At 58.5% G+C, this 13,673-nt stretch overlaps 1 protein-coding gene across 2 annotated transcripts in view; it reads left to right on the plus strand.

Annotated features, from left to right (window-relative positions):
• The window catches only part of COL26A1 (collagen type XXVI alpha 1 chain), a 159,728-nt gene that overhangs the window by 126,798 nt on the left and 19,257 nt on the right, over positions 1-13,673 (plus strand). For both annotated transcript variants that reach the window (XM_023655385.2, XM_023655386.2), the window contains exon 4: positions 11,203-11,264. In XM_023655385.2, the coding sequence (XP_023511153.2) occupies positions 11,203-11,264 (62 nt within the window). The remainder of the gene's footprint in view (positions 1-11,202; positions 11,265-13,673) is intronic.

Below are 13,673 nucleotides of genomic sequence, written 5' to 3' on the forward strand. Positions count from 1 at the left end.
CGACTCCGCGTGTCCAAGGGGGTCTAGGATCGCAGCTTATCTCCCTTGGCCGTGCCTGGTGTCATCTTTCAGGCCCGGGCAAGGCCGCCTGCCAGCTTCCTGGGACCTTGGAGATATTTATGATTTCTTTCTGGATGAGGAAAAAAGCATAGAGGGCTTCCAGCAATAACTTCAGATTAACCGCACGAACCTCAGGACTCCACCGAGAGAAGCGGCCGAATACAGAGAGAGAAAACATATGCAGGGAGGGTCCCCCGGCCCCCACCAGCTTCTCGCTTCCCCAAAAGGCCATAGAGACTGGACCACTTATTTTTGTTGTATGAAATCCCCTTCAAGACCTGAGGGACATTGCTGGAAAGCTGGAAACCCCTCTGTTGTCGCACAGCTGCCTTGGTCCAAGCACCCCAGCCACAGGGACGGAAGGCCACGCACTAACCGAAGGCCAGCGGCAAAGGTCTGGGCCCGGCCTCCCAGCCACACAGGGCAGGCGCTATTGCCCCATTTTTTTTTTTTTTTAAAGATTTTATTTTTTCCTTTTTCTCCCCAAAGCCCCCCAGTACATAGTTGTATATTCTTCGTTGTGGATCCTTCTAGTTGTGGCATGTGGGACGCTGCCTCAGCGTGGTCTGATGAGCAGTGCCATGTCAGTGCCCAGGATTCGAACTAACGAAACACTGGGCCGCCTGCAGCGGAGCGCACGAACTTAACCACTCGGCCACGGGGCCAGCCCCTACTATTGCCCCATTTTGTCGTGGAGGAAAGCTGAGGCCCACTGAGAGGCAGCGGGTGAGCCAAGATGGGACTAGAGCCTCTGCGCCTCACCTGGGCTGCACACTGCCTGCCCCCTGCCAGGTGGGCAAATGGCCCCTTCAGCCCACGGAGGCCCCGGGCTGCTTCACAGGGGATCACATGTCACCCTAGAAGCCTGAGAATGAGCCGCCATGTTGTGATCCATCTGCTCACAGGAAGCAAGGCTGGGCTCCTTTGCCCACAGGAGAGAGAAGGGAAAAGGCGGATGCCCAGCTGATGCACCTTCTGGCTCCCGTTTGGGTTACTGACTCAGAGAACGATGGGCGACAGGGCCCTGAGAGAGCATTGAGTCCGTCCCTGTATCTGACCTTTGGGAAGCTGAGGCCCAGAGAGGGCTGCACCCTGCCTGAGGGCACACAGCGCCATTCCTGATGCCTGACCCCACTCCTGGTCCATCAGGGGGTGCATGCTCACAGAGCAGGGGGCTGGTTCCCTGGCCTCGGCCGCCACTCCTCCTGGAGCCTCTTGTGGGTTCCTTTTGCTGGAGCGGCCGTGGGAATGGGGGGCGTGGTGGGGTGGGAGGGCCCCTGGCCTTCTCCAGAGGACACTGGCATTTGGTCACAGCACTGTATGACCTAGGAAAGACCCCTCCCCTCTCTGAGCTGCCCTTGACATGGCTATAAATTGGGACCGTGGATTCTGGGGCCTCACTAGCCACACGGGGACCAAGTGAGGTTGAAGGTGAAAGGGCTTTGTGAACCCGGGGCCCCGGGGGAGGGGAGAATGCTTCCTATTCCCTCCCAGAAATAGGACCAGACGTGCACACTCACACACACACACGTGCACGCACACACACACATGTTCTCGAGTGCCTGCACCGTGGTGCGTGGCCATGTGCATTGGTCTCCCTCCTGTGCCCCCTCCCCCTCAGCAGTGCCCTGACCCTCTGGGAGCCCTGAGGTCCCTCCTCAGGTGGCCGCCCCTCGCCCCTGCAGCCCCCACCCCCCACCACCGCCAGCTTGAGTGTCTTCTTGGTTGGGCCCAGCTGCCCTCTGGGGGAGAGGGCAAAGGGAACGTGTCAGCCCCGTCGAGCAGAGGGACACAGCTCACTTTGGGTCAGGGCTCATTTCCCAAAGAAATGCATTAATTTAATTCCTGCTGTTTCCCCACAGAAGTCAAGGGCCCTAATGTTTTCAAAAGGAAATGCTGTGGTGCCCTCAGCTGGGGCAAGGGGAGGAGATGGCATCTGGGGAGAGGCTGTGGAGCCCTCGGCGCGGGGGTAGGCATTCCAGAGGACAGCTGGTGGGGCTGGGGCCAGGAGGAAGCCTGGAGGCAGGCTCCCCAGAACCCCTGGGTCTCAGGTGTTTTCACCAGGCAGGTCCCCGAGGCCGGCCAGGGTGCCACCCCCTGACTGCCTGGGTTTGGATCCAGGCTCTGCCACTTCCTAGCTGTGTGACTTGGGGCTATCTCCCTAACCTCTCTGTGCCTGTTTCCTCATTTGTAAAGTGGAGGTAACAATGGTCCCTACCTCATGGGGTTAGTGTAGACATTAGACGAGTTTACACGAAAAGGGGGTGTCAGCACAGGTCTAGCCCTTTGAGCAGCGTCCGGCACACGGTAAGTGCTCCCTGGACCTGAGGGGCCATCTCTCCTTTGGATCGTTTTTGTGACCTGCCTCACGCCACGTGGGCCAGACCTGCTGCTCCTGTGAAATTGGAGGAGAGCGTTTCCCCCCTTCCTCCCGTCCCGTGGTGACACAGCCAGAGTATAATGAGCTTCAGCATCAAAACGTCCTCCTTATCTCTCCCTCAGCCGCTTCCGCTCCGTCTGGCCTTGGTGGAAATGGGAAACAGCTGTTCTCTGCTCGGGGCTGTGGCCCTTCCTGTGCAGGGAGGGAGCTCGGCACGGAGCTGCAGGGGGCACTGGGCAGACACCCAACCGTGCTCGCCTCCCCCACTGACGAGAGCGGCCCCCTCCCTCGCTGTCCCCCGAGGTCCTCCCCAGGGCAGGCTGCCCGGACTGTGAGCTGGGGGTCCCCTTCCAGTTCTGCTCATCCCCCAAGGGCAGCGCTGCCACCTCCCATGAGGACACATGAGCATCTTTGCAGCCCCATGTGACAGGGGAATATGCCTCCCCCATTTTTCTAGAATATGAGAATGGATGAGACATGGGCCCTGCCCTCAAGGGGTTCACAGCCCACAGGAAAGAGGGGTACACAAGAGGCCAGCCCCATCCAGGGTGCCCAGTGCTGTCAGCAAGGTGTGCACTGGGCGCGTGGCAATTGATGGGAAGGCAGGTGCCGATGTCCAGCTGGAGTGGTCCAGGAAGGATTCCTGGAGGAGGTGATGCTTAAGCAGGAGTTAGCTGATCAACGGGGTGGGCTGGGAGCCATTTCTTGATGAGACAACAAGGCCTGGGAGAGTGAGAGGTGCTCAGAGCATGGCAAGTAGCCCACACTGTTGGGGTTTGTCCTCAGAGTGACAGGGAGCCCTGGGGGCAACATGTCAGATTGGTGGTTTCGGATGAGCAGGGGAATAGTTCCACGTGTTTTTCGAACTGACGGCACCTGTGTCCCAGCACCCACGTCAAGAAAAGGAACATTGTCGTCATCTTAGAGGCCTCCTCCCGCCCTTTCCAATAGCCGCCCTCCCCAAGGTCATCTACCCCGAGGGTCCAGCACCTTAGTCGGTGCTGGAGCTTGAGAGAATGGGGCCCGCCCGGCGCACGCTCCCCCGGGGTCTGCCACCCTTCGCCCAGCCTTATCTTCCTGCGGTCCATCCACACAGCTGCACACGGTTCGTGCAAGCTCGTTACTGTGAGGAACTCCATCTCGTGAATATTCAGTTTATCTGGTCGGCCGTCGATGGGAATTTGGGTTATTTCTGGTTTTTGGTGATTGTCAGCAGTGAACATTCTTGCACACGGCTTTTGGTGAACGTGTTCATTCATTTTTGTTGGGTTTATACAGTGGCTCTCAGCCTCCCTAACACCGGTGTTGTTCATCTTTTTACTTGCACCCATTCTGATGGGGTGTGGGAGTGTGGCGCTGGGGGTCATTTGCATTTCCTGACAGGGCGAATGAGGTGACCCCTCTGTGTGTGATTATTGGCCATTTGGACATCTTGTGGACACGGGAATTCCAACCTTCCTCTTCCACCCAGTGGCAGCCTCTGCATTCTCTTAGTGGTGTCTTCTGAAGAAAAGAAATTCTTAATTTTAAGGCAGTCCACTTTATCACCGTTTTCTATGATGTTACTACTTTTTATGTCCTGTTTAAAAACATCTTCATCTATCCTGAGGTCATGAAGGTAGTTGCCCATGTTTTCTTTTAAAAGCCGTGTTGTTTGACCTTTTCTATTTAGATCTATGAGCCGTCTGGAATCGACTTGTGTGCGTGGGGTGGGTTAGAGGTCCGATTCTTTTATTTTTCTTTTCTATTTGGATATTCAATAGACCCAGCACCATTTATTGAGAGTCTGTCCTTTCTCTACTGTAATGCGTTTGTGCCTTTTTCCTAAACCGGGTGACTGTATAAATGTGGGTCTGTTTGTCTGTCTTTGCACCCAAAATACAGTCTTAATTACTATACTTGTATCATAGGTCTCAATTCTGCTAGCATGTCCTCCACTTTTGTTCAATTTCTTGCAGATTGCGTTGGCTATTCTTGGATCTTTGTATTTCCATATACGTTTTAGAATCAACCTGCCAACTTGCACACACACACGCCCTCTGAGATCTTGAGTGCAATTGCACTGACTCTAAAGAACAACCGAGGAGAATTAACATCTTTACAGTGTTGGGTCTTCCAATCCATGAACATAGTATTTCTTTCCATTTATTTAGATCTTGTTTAATTTCTCTCAATGATGTTCTATAGTTTTTGGTAGATTTATTCCTACATAATGATGCTTTATGATGCTTTTGTGAATGGTATTTTAAAATTTCATTTTCTATTTGTTTATCACCGGTATATAGGAATACCATTGATTTTTGTAAACTGTCTTTGTATTCCAACGACCTTGGTAAAGTAACTCAATAATTCTAATAATCCCTCTGTAGATTCTGTTGGGGAAAAGATGCTTTGGGATGTGGTGCAGCCGTGGTGCAAGACCCATCAACCTTGAACTCTGGGCTGGATGTGGAGGTAGAGAAGGAGGAAGACAGACTTGGCCAGCCAGAACAGCAGATCCCTAGGGCCATGTGGGGTGCAGAATTCACAGACTTTGCCCATGCCCAGCCAAGATCCAGGCACTGTCTTGACTTCGCATTGAGAGTTGCTGCCCCAGCCAGGGCACCTAGCCAAGCCCACCATGGCCTTATGGGAAGGGAAGACCTGGGTTCTGATTCTGGCCTTTAATTGACAAGCTGTGTGACCTTGAGTACATTGCCAAACCTCTCTGAATCTCATCCTCCTCACTTGCAAAGGGAGGGCAGTATGCCAGGGTATTTCTGCTTTTTACCCAGTGGGTGCCTGATAAACACCAGTGAACCAACTTCACTCACCAGTGTTGTCCCTCTCCCGGTGGGGTGTTTCTGAACATCGCCAGAAAGTGTCGCAGTCCAGGGGCTGCTGATGTGGGTGCCAGCAGTCGGGGTGGAGGTGGCCAGCTACCATCATGTTCTGAGAAGTTTCGGGGCATCCAGTCCTTCGCGCATTTGTGTTTCCAGTGAGGACACCCCTGCGAGGCTGCCCCTCTTGAGAAGGAACTCAAGTTACTCTTCAATAAAAGTCTTGGCAGAAGTTCCTAAAAAATCTTGCCTCCTCTGTGATCCCTGATATAGAAAAGGATGGAATTTAATTATTCTGTCCTGTCCGTGAACCCCACGGCTGGGCCTGGCATGCAGCCATGGCTCTATCGCACCAGCAGGCTCCCCAGCCCCCGATGAGGTTCATTGCTCTGGTGTATATTGGGGAGCACAGAGGATGCACAGGGCAAGGCTCCCCCCCCTTTGGCCTGACCTTGCCCCTTCCGCCTTTCCTTTTGGGGCATGTGGCTTCGAGAAATCCAGCCTGGATAAGTGGTGCTCTAGAAGCTGGCTGGAAAGGGAGCTTCCCAGGCATAGGTCTTCCCAGGGCCTCTCTGCTACCCATGGCGCTGGTTCAGAGCCCCTGAGGGCCCCGCAGAGCTGCAGGCTGAACTAGACACACATTGTTTCACCCCTGACCCATGCTCCAGGCCTTCTCTTCCTCCCCTCCTCCCAGAGAATTGTATCACAATTTGGGTTAGAGCGATAGACAATGAACAGAGGATTCTGACAAAGCAAACCACAGCTGATTTGGGCAGTAGACCAGGGTACTTCTCCTCGCTTTAGATTTTTCATTTTCCGGAAAGTTAATAGTTCGTGTTTTAAGTGCTCAGTTTTCTATGCCATGTTGTGGGTGTGCGTTCCTTGGCATATCACTAATTCACCCCAGATTTCCCCCAAAGATATTTGATTCTCCCTTCCTGACATTCCCACCCTCAGAGGCTCTCTCTTTTCTAGAACGCTCTGTCTCCTGGTCTAACGTGGTCAGGTTGTCCTCCAGGCCTCCTGTCCTCGCGTGGCATTCCTTTAGTTCCCTACTCAGGATACCCCTTTGTCTCTCTCCCATGTGGAACTTCTTGCCTCTGTGTGTCCCTGTTTCCTGTCCTCCTTTCTCTAGTTTACTCCTTTGTTTTGGTGGAGTACATCCTTTAACATCTTCCTGAGGGGGGGCACATGAGTATAAGTGTTTTGAGGCCATGCCTGTCTAAGATGCCTTCATTCTACCCTCAGACCTTGGTGGATAGTTGAGCTGGGTACAGAGTCTTAGCCAGGAAATCCTCTTTCCTCAGAAGAATACCTCTGTCTTAGAGACTGGAGGGAGCCTCTGGGCACTGGGGAAAGCTCAGGTAGTGTGTCCTGGCTGTAGGGGTGTGTCCTGGCTGTAGGGGTGTGTCCTGGCTGGGGGTGTGTCCTGGCTCGGGGTGTGTCCTGGCTGGAGGGATGTGTCCTGGCTGAGGGGAGTGTGTACTGGCTGGAGGGGTGTGTCCTGGCTGGAGGGGTGTGTCCTGGCTGGGGGTGTGTCCTGGCTGGGGGTGTGTCCTGGCTGGAGGGGTGTGTCGTGGCTGGAGGGGTGTGTCCTGGCTGGGGGTGTGTCCTGGCTGAGGGGTGTGTCCTGGCTGGAGGGGTGTGTCCTGGCTGGGGGTGTGTCCTGGCTGGAGGGGTGTGTCCTGGCTGAGGGGAGTGTGTACTGGCTGGAGGGGTGTGTCCTGTCTGGAGGAGGTGTGTCCTAGTTGGAGGGTGTGTCCTAGCTGGAGAAGTGTGTCCTGGCTGGGGGCGTGGTATTGAGAGAGAAGAGAAAAGAGAGCCCCCATCTGGGGCAGTGTGCCCAGCCAAGACAAGGACTCTCTCCTGAGCACGTGGGAGCTGCTCAGGGTTCTGACAGAGGGGGAGATGACCAATCTCTCCAGTGGGGTGAGGTGCTGAGTGACCCCCAGGGTCCCAGTGGGTGAGGGAGGCACTGAAAGAATGTGTGGCCCAAGGCTGACCTGTGTCAAGGACAGAAAGGTGCCAGATGTATTTGTGCAGGGCCCAGCCCCACTCTTGTCATATTGGGGAAACCGAGTCCACTCAGGATCTCCTTGTTCCTGTGGTCCCCTGTGAGTACTCACGTCCATTCCAGTGGAGCTGTGTCCTCCTAACAGGGCCGAGGAGTCTTGGCTAGGGTCAGAGGTCTCCAGGAGGATCAAGGGATCTCCTCCAGCCGGGCCCCACTGGTGACACTGCCCCGCGCATGTCCCTGCCTGCACGGCCGTCTCTGAGACCTCTCATGGAGGGAGCTGGGCCTCTGGGGACAGGACCACCTTTGTGCCCTGGCTCCCCCTGTCGGGGTCTCGTGGCCCAAGCCTACAGTGGACTCACTCTGCCCTTTTAGTTTAGGTTTCGCTGCAATAGCCTTATGGGTGAAGCCAATCTCAGGGCCCAGGCCTCAGGAGTCTGGCCCCATTCAGGTGGCGGGTCCTGAATTCTGGGTGCCGAGCCATCACCAGCACAGTGCTGGCCAAAGGTGAATGGCAGGCGGACTGGCAACGACTGTCCTGCAGTGGACAGAGCCCGGCAGCAAGGCCCGAGGGTGAGGGCACAGGTGGCAGGAGCAGGGTCCAGGAGCCGGAGGCCCTGGGAGCTGATTTGGCGTGAACCCCTTTTACAGAGGGTCAAACCAAGGCACAGAGAAGAGGGGCTCATAGGCCGCACAGGGAGTTAGTGGCCTCCAGAGTTCTTTCCACTGAGTGCACCAAGCAGTCTGGTTCTGTTTCTCTCTTACACACACGCGCGCACACACACATGCTGGTTTGCCTGGCACATCCACACTTCCGAGACGCACATGCTGTTCTGGCAAAGATTTGCCGACAGGGGTTTCTGCACCTGTGTCCTAGCCACCGGGACGTGTCCTGTGGCCCGGGGCTCACGGGCCTGTGTGCGCTGGGAACATGGGGACCCTCAGAATCCCAGGAAGTGAGAGCACTGCCTTCAGGGGAAACCAAGGCCCGGAGCTCGTCCGCCCCAGAGCCAGGCCCAGTGCCACCTGTGCCGTTTCCGTGCATCCACTGCGCCGATGGGTAATTCGAGAAAGTGAAACAAACAGGCTTCAGTGATGACAGGATGCCAGGGGAGCCGCGGGGCCAGCCAGTGTCAACGCCTGCGGCCAGGTGCCCGCTGGCTGGGCCTCTCCGCAGCCAGGGAGCTGGACCCCCTGTGCCTGCCGACGGCCAAGCCGCCGCTCAACTGCCAAGCAGGGAGCCCAGTGCCAGGGCAAACTGGAAGCAGGCCCAGCACACTTTCCAGAAATAGGTCCCGCCCCTCCCTCTGCTGACCTTCTCCCCTGCAGAGAGTCCTATTTGTGGCCTGAGAGCCTGGAAACGCTCTGGTCATGGCCCCTAAACGCTTCTAGAATGTTCTCTGGGCAGGGCTGGGGCTCTGATTCACAGTCACCCGCGTCCATCCTGTTCCTCCGGCTCCTGCTCTTCCTGCCGGCCCCGGGGTGCGGGGGATGCCCTCTCCCATGCAGAGTGCGGACCAGGCAGCTGGGGCTCCAGCAGGAATGTAGCTCTTTCAAAGTCCTCCGGCCCGTCCTCCTCCGGAGTCGGCGCCTGTTCCCCCTCAGACACGGCTGCGGGGGACGGTCCATGGGCCTTTGCTCCGAGGCAGGCCCCCCGTGCATACTGCCCTGCCGCCCACCCCATCAGTGTTGGCACAGGGTCACCAAGGGGCACAGGGAAGCCGCCGAGCTCCAGGGGGGTGAGGGGATGGGCGGGGGTGGGTATGGTGGGTGGGTGAGTGGGGTGCAGAGCTGGTAGATAGGTGGAGGGCAGGGTGGGTGGATGGACACACGGAACCCTGTTTTGGTCTCCGTCTTTCTCATTACAGGCTTCTTTCAAAGGCTGGGGAGTCCTGGGCTGTCTGTTTCAGAGGGCCCGTGGAGCCCCTGGGGCTCTTTCCATGTGGTGTGGCCTTGTCGGCACGGGGCCTCCCCAGCTGTCAGTGCCTGTGGGCCTTTCCCTTGGGCAGGTCCCTTTGCTCAGAGAGGACCCCTCGCCCCACCCGCCTGGGCTGTCCCAGCCTCAGGGGAGCCTGGAGGCTCTGGTGGCCTCCGTGGGTGTTGGCGAGGCCGGGACTGGCCTGGCTGCCTGTCACTTCCTGGCAGCGCTGGTCCCCTGAGAAGCCCCCCAGTCCGTCTCTGCTTTGTGGTGGTACCTCTTTCTTCCTCTACCCTCCCTCTCCTGGAGCGACCAGAAGGAGACATGTGTGTTCAATCTCCCCGTGTTTAACCAGAACACCACCCCCGCCTCGCGGGTCCCCTGTGAAGTCGTCAGAGAGTCAGACGACTGTGTACATTCTTCTGTTCTTTAAAACTTTAGTGTTTATACCTTAGGCTTTAATCTGTTTTATGTGTCGGGGTTACTGAGAAGCTTTTACGAGAGGGGAGGAAGAGGAGGAAGAGTTCTGGTCCTAAAAAAATGCTAATAAACCACTGACTGAGCCCAGCCCAGGGAAGCAGAGGAGGGAGACGGGGAGCGGGGCGTCTGCCGGCCCCGCAGTAGGCCCTGCAAAGCCCCCTGGGGCTGCTGAGCAGAAAGCCGCGGGGGTCAGCCCCCCTGGCCCCGAGGCCGGTGGGCAGCCCTGGGGAGGACACGGCAGGAACCATCTAGCGCCGTGGTCCTGAAACCCCGGCACTCCCCCTCTCTCACAGAGCAATCGCCATTTCAGGATAGGGACGTTGGCGAGGTGACTCGCATCCAGTGATGGAGATGGGGGACCTTGCCAAGGACGGGGGCATGCGGGCCTCGCTGCCATGGTCAGCCCAGCACACGCAGGGGGACCTGATCTCTGTCGGGTGTCTGTGTGTCTGTTTAACCAGAATGAGGTTCCTGTGGGGTCAGCCTTTGAACTGACAGAGGCATTTCGGCGTCCCTTGACTTCCAGAGCAATAAAAGCTCTTTGGAACAGCTTTGAACCATCTATTTCCTCATTAAAGAGCTCCGGGTCTCCGGGGCAGACAGACAGAAAGAGATAATTACAGCCCAGGGAGAGGCGTGCCCGGGGGGTCGACGATTACCGCGCTCCTAATTGGCCCTCCGGCTGCCAGTCCCTCCCACTCCCGCCCTCCGTACACTTTGCTGCCAGAATGAGCTTTAAAAAACCCAAATGCAACCTTGACTTCCACCCCTGCCAACAGCTGCCCCCTGGCCTCAGGACCCTGCCCAGCTCCTTCCTCCGGGCCTCCTGTGTTAGGGGCCCCCTGTTCAACCTCGGGGGGCCTGCAGGGGCCCTCTGATTCAGCCAGGCTGCTGGTGGACCCCTGTTCTGTTCCCCTCTGCTGAACCTGACCATTCACTGTGCCTCTCCCGGGCCTCACCCTAGATGCCGCTGCCTCCAGGCTGTCCTCCCTGACCAGCCCCTCCCCCACTGCAGACTGGCCTGGGCGTCCCCGTGATGCTCACCTGCAGGTCCTGTTCTTACAGCCCCAGCACAGCCCTTCCCGGCCTGAGTCTATTCACCCGGCTCCTTTCCCAGACCACAGTTCCCAAAGGCAGGGAGCGCAGCTCATTGACCATCCATTCCTCAACTCTCAGAACTTTTTTGAGCCTCTACTTTGGGCCACACACTGAGATTCGTGGGCAAACAAAATAGACAAGACCCTGCCCTCGGGACGCTCATAGACTGACGAGACAGCCCAGGCAGCGGCCCGGCACCAGCTCAGAACTTTGCTGGAAAAAAGATGGTGCAATGTGCTGTGGGTACTCAGAAAGGAGACTCGGAGGTCCGGCGGGCTGCGCTGAGGATAAGGCCCTGAAGGATGGGTAGGAGTTTTCCAGGCACATCCGCAGAGATTTCCCTGCGTGTCTACCCAGAGGCCGTCCTGGTGGCTGAGCTGCTCTCTCCCCAGGGTCTACACCCCACCCTCACTGGGCGCCTCTTCTCTTTCAGAATGCATGAACTGTACCCGGCTCAGCGACATGAGTGAGCGGCTGACCACGCTGGAGGCCAAGGTCAGACGGCCTGGGGAGCTGGCCGGGGAGGCTGCAGCGGGCGCCCACAGGGTGTGGCTGGGGAAGCGCCAACCCCAGGGAGCCCAGCAGGCCTGAGCAGCCTGGGCCCGGGGCTGGGTGCTGCCGGGGGCCTCGGGGGCTGAGTGGCCTTCTCTGGGCTGGGCCAGCCTCCTGGGTGGGGGAGGGGAGAGGGGAGAAGTCTGGAGGCTCCAGGAAGCAGGCTGGTCTGGGTGCAGGACTCGGGGACGGGGAGGCTGGACGCCCAGAAGTCAACCCCTTGGAGGAAAGAGCGCGGAGTCACTGCCCCCCAGGGCCGCCACCCCCAGCTCCGGCTTCTCCTCCCTCTGTCTGGTGCGGAGCTGCGCACTGAGTTGCTGGTGGAGTAGGAGCCTTGGGCGCCAGGCAGCTCTTGGCCCCTGGACATCGGTGGGAGGGACGGGTCACCCCAGAGGGAAAAGGACTGGGATAAAGGACAAGTCATTTATTTGGCAGTGGTCCCAGGCAGCATTGGGCCAGGAGACAGGAAGCAAGCCAGGGAAGGGAGGGCTGGGCCAGGCGCAGGGTGTTAGCAGGCAGCCTGCCTAGGGGAGCCGGGCAGGCAGGTGTCCTCTGCAGACACACTCACACCACATAGACACACACACACAGACACACACTGCACAGAGACACAAACACACACACAGACACACACAGCACAGAGACACATACACAGACATACACGCAGCCCTTGCCAACCCTACCTCGCCCCTTGGCCCTGCCTCCTGCCCTGAAAGCTGGACTCTGAGGGCACTCACCTGGTCAGATGGAGGCTGCAGGTGCCTGTCGCTTGGGGTCAGATGCACACGGGACCACCCTCTACCAGCTGGTGGCTCTCGCCAAGCTCCCAGCTCCTCCCCCGTGGAGTTGACAAGAGGACCAGCCTCGCAGGGCAGCTGGGGGCCGCAGGAGACATGGTGGTGGGACCCGGCTTTGGAAGAGGTCCAGTGCCCGACAAGTGTGAGGGTCCGTGTTACCATCTACGCCATGTCGCTGTCCCCATCTTACAGCTGAAGACACAAGTGTGTGGGAGGCGTCCGTGTGGAGCGCATGGCACGAGGAGCCCCAGGGTGTGAATGGCCTCCCCGTCCTGGACCCCTGCTGCTGGCTGGGGGTCCTGGGCACGGGCCGGGGGTGGAGGACCTGGGCCCTCCTTGGGGTAGTGGCTCCCTGGGGGTGGGGGCGGAAGGGAGCAGATGCTGCCACGTGGGCCAAGCCAGGGCTGGGGCAGCCCTGGGACGGGAGTGGGTGCGGGGAGGGTGCTGGGGTGAGCTTCTGGCACCTAAGAGTTTAGGAAAGGGGGATCCCCGGGCCAGCCAGCCAGACATTTCCTAGGCCCCCAAAGCGGCTGTGTGGTTTGGCAGAGCAGCCCCGACAGCCAGCCCTGGCCCCACCCAGCGCCTCGGGGTGTCAAGTCACAGCTCCCCCACTGTTAACGCCAGCTGTCCCCGCCCACCTGGCCTGTGCCTGTGCCCTCCTGCCATGAGCCATCCCAGCCCCTGGTCCTCTCGGCCCTGACACTCCCGCCGGCTCAGCCCCGGCATCGCAGCTGGGCGCAGGGCTGGCTCGGTGGCACCTTGGTGGCTGAGGGTGAGGGTTGTGACCCCTCTGTGGACATCAGGGGAGGGAGGGAGGGACAGCAGGATGTGCTGGAGGAAGCAGAACGAGGATGCCCGGCCTGGCAATAAATAGCCCTGGCTTGGCAGCTCCCTTCTCAGCTCGGCCTCATTCTGCTGCCCTGTAAAATGGACACGGAAGACGTCACTTCCCTGCCCCTTGCTGGGTCCTTCCGAGGCTCGTGCACAAGGGCCAGCTCAGGGCGCTCTTGGGTGGGGAGTAGCGGGCGCAGCTTGAGTCTGGGGAGGTGGCTGCCTGCCCCTCCTGTGGGGAGCCCCTCTCAGCAGCCTACCCTCCTTCTGGATTCCAGGGAGGGCTGGCAGGCTCCTGGCTCAGCTCCCGTGTCTTGCCTGGGCCACCTTCCAGCTGCCTGCTCCATGTCCTTGTCCCCCGAGGATACAGGGCCACTGGGAGTTTTGCTGGCCTGGGTCAGAGGGCACTGAGAGGCAGCGGCCTGGAGAGGGAGGGGACACAAGCCAGGCTGGTGGTCAGGACAGCCCAGCAGCCCTGGGGCTGCGCCAAGGCCAGGCGAGCCTGCAGGGGTCAGAGAGAAGGTGGAGCTGGGGTCAGCCAGGCCAGAGGCTGGATCAGGAGGGTGACAGCAGAGCCAGGCAGGGAGAACCCAGACGGGGAGCCAGAAACGAGGCAGCTGGCATGAGAGAGCAGCAACACAGAGGCCTGGAAACAGCCTTCTGCTCCCTCAGACAAGAAGCCTGTTTTGGTTTGTCAGGAAGGAGGCATTCAGCTGCAAGTAAC

Source organism: Equus caballus, chromosome 13 (assembly GCF_041296265.1).
Source record: "Equus caballus isolate H_3958 breed thoroughbred chromosome 13, TB-T2T, whole genome shotgun sequence".
NCBI classification, from domain to species: domain Eukaryota; kingdom Metazoa; phylum Chordata; class Mammalia; order Perissodactyla; family Equidae; genus Equus; species Equus caballus.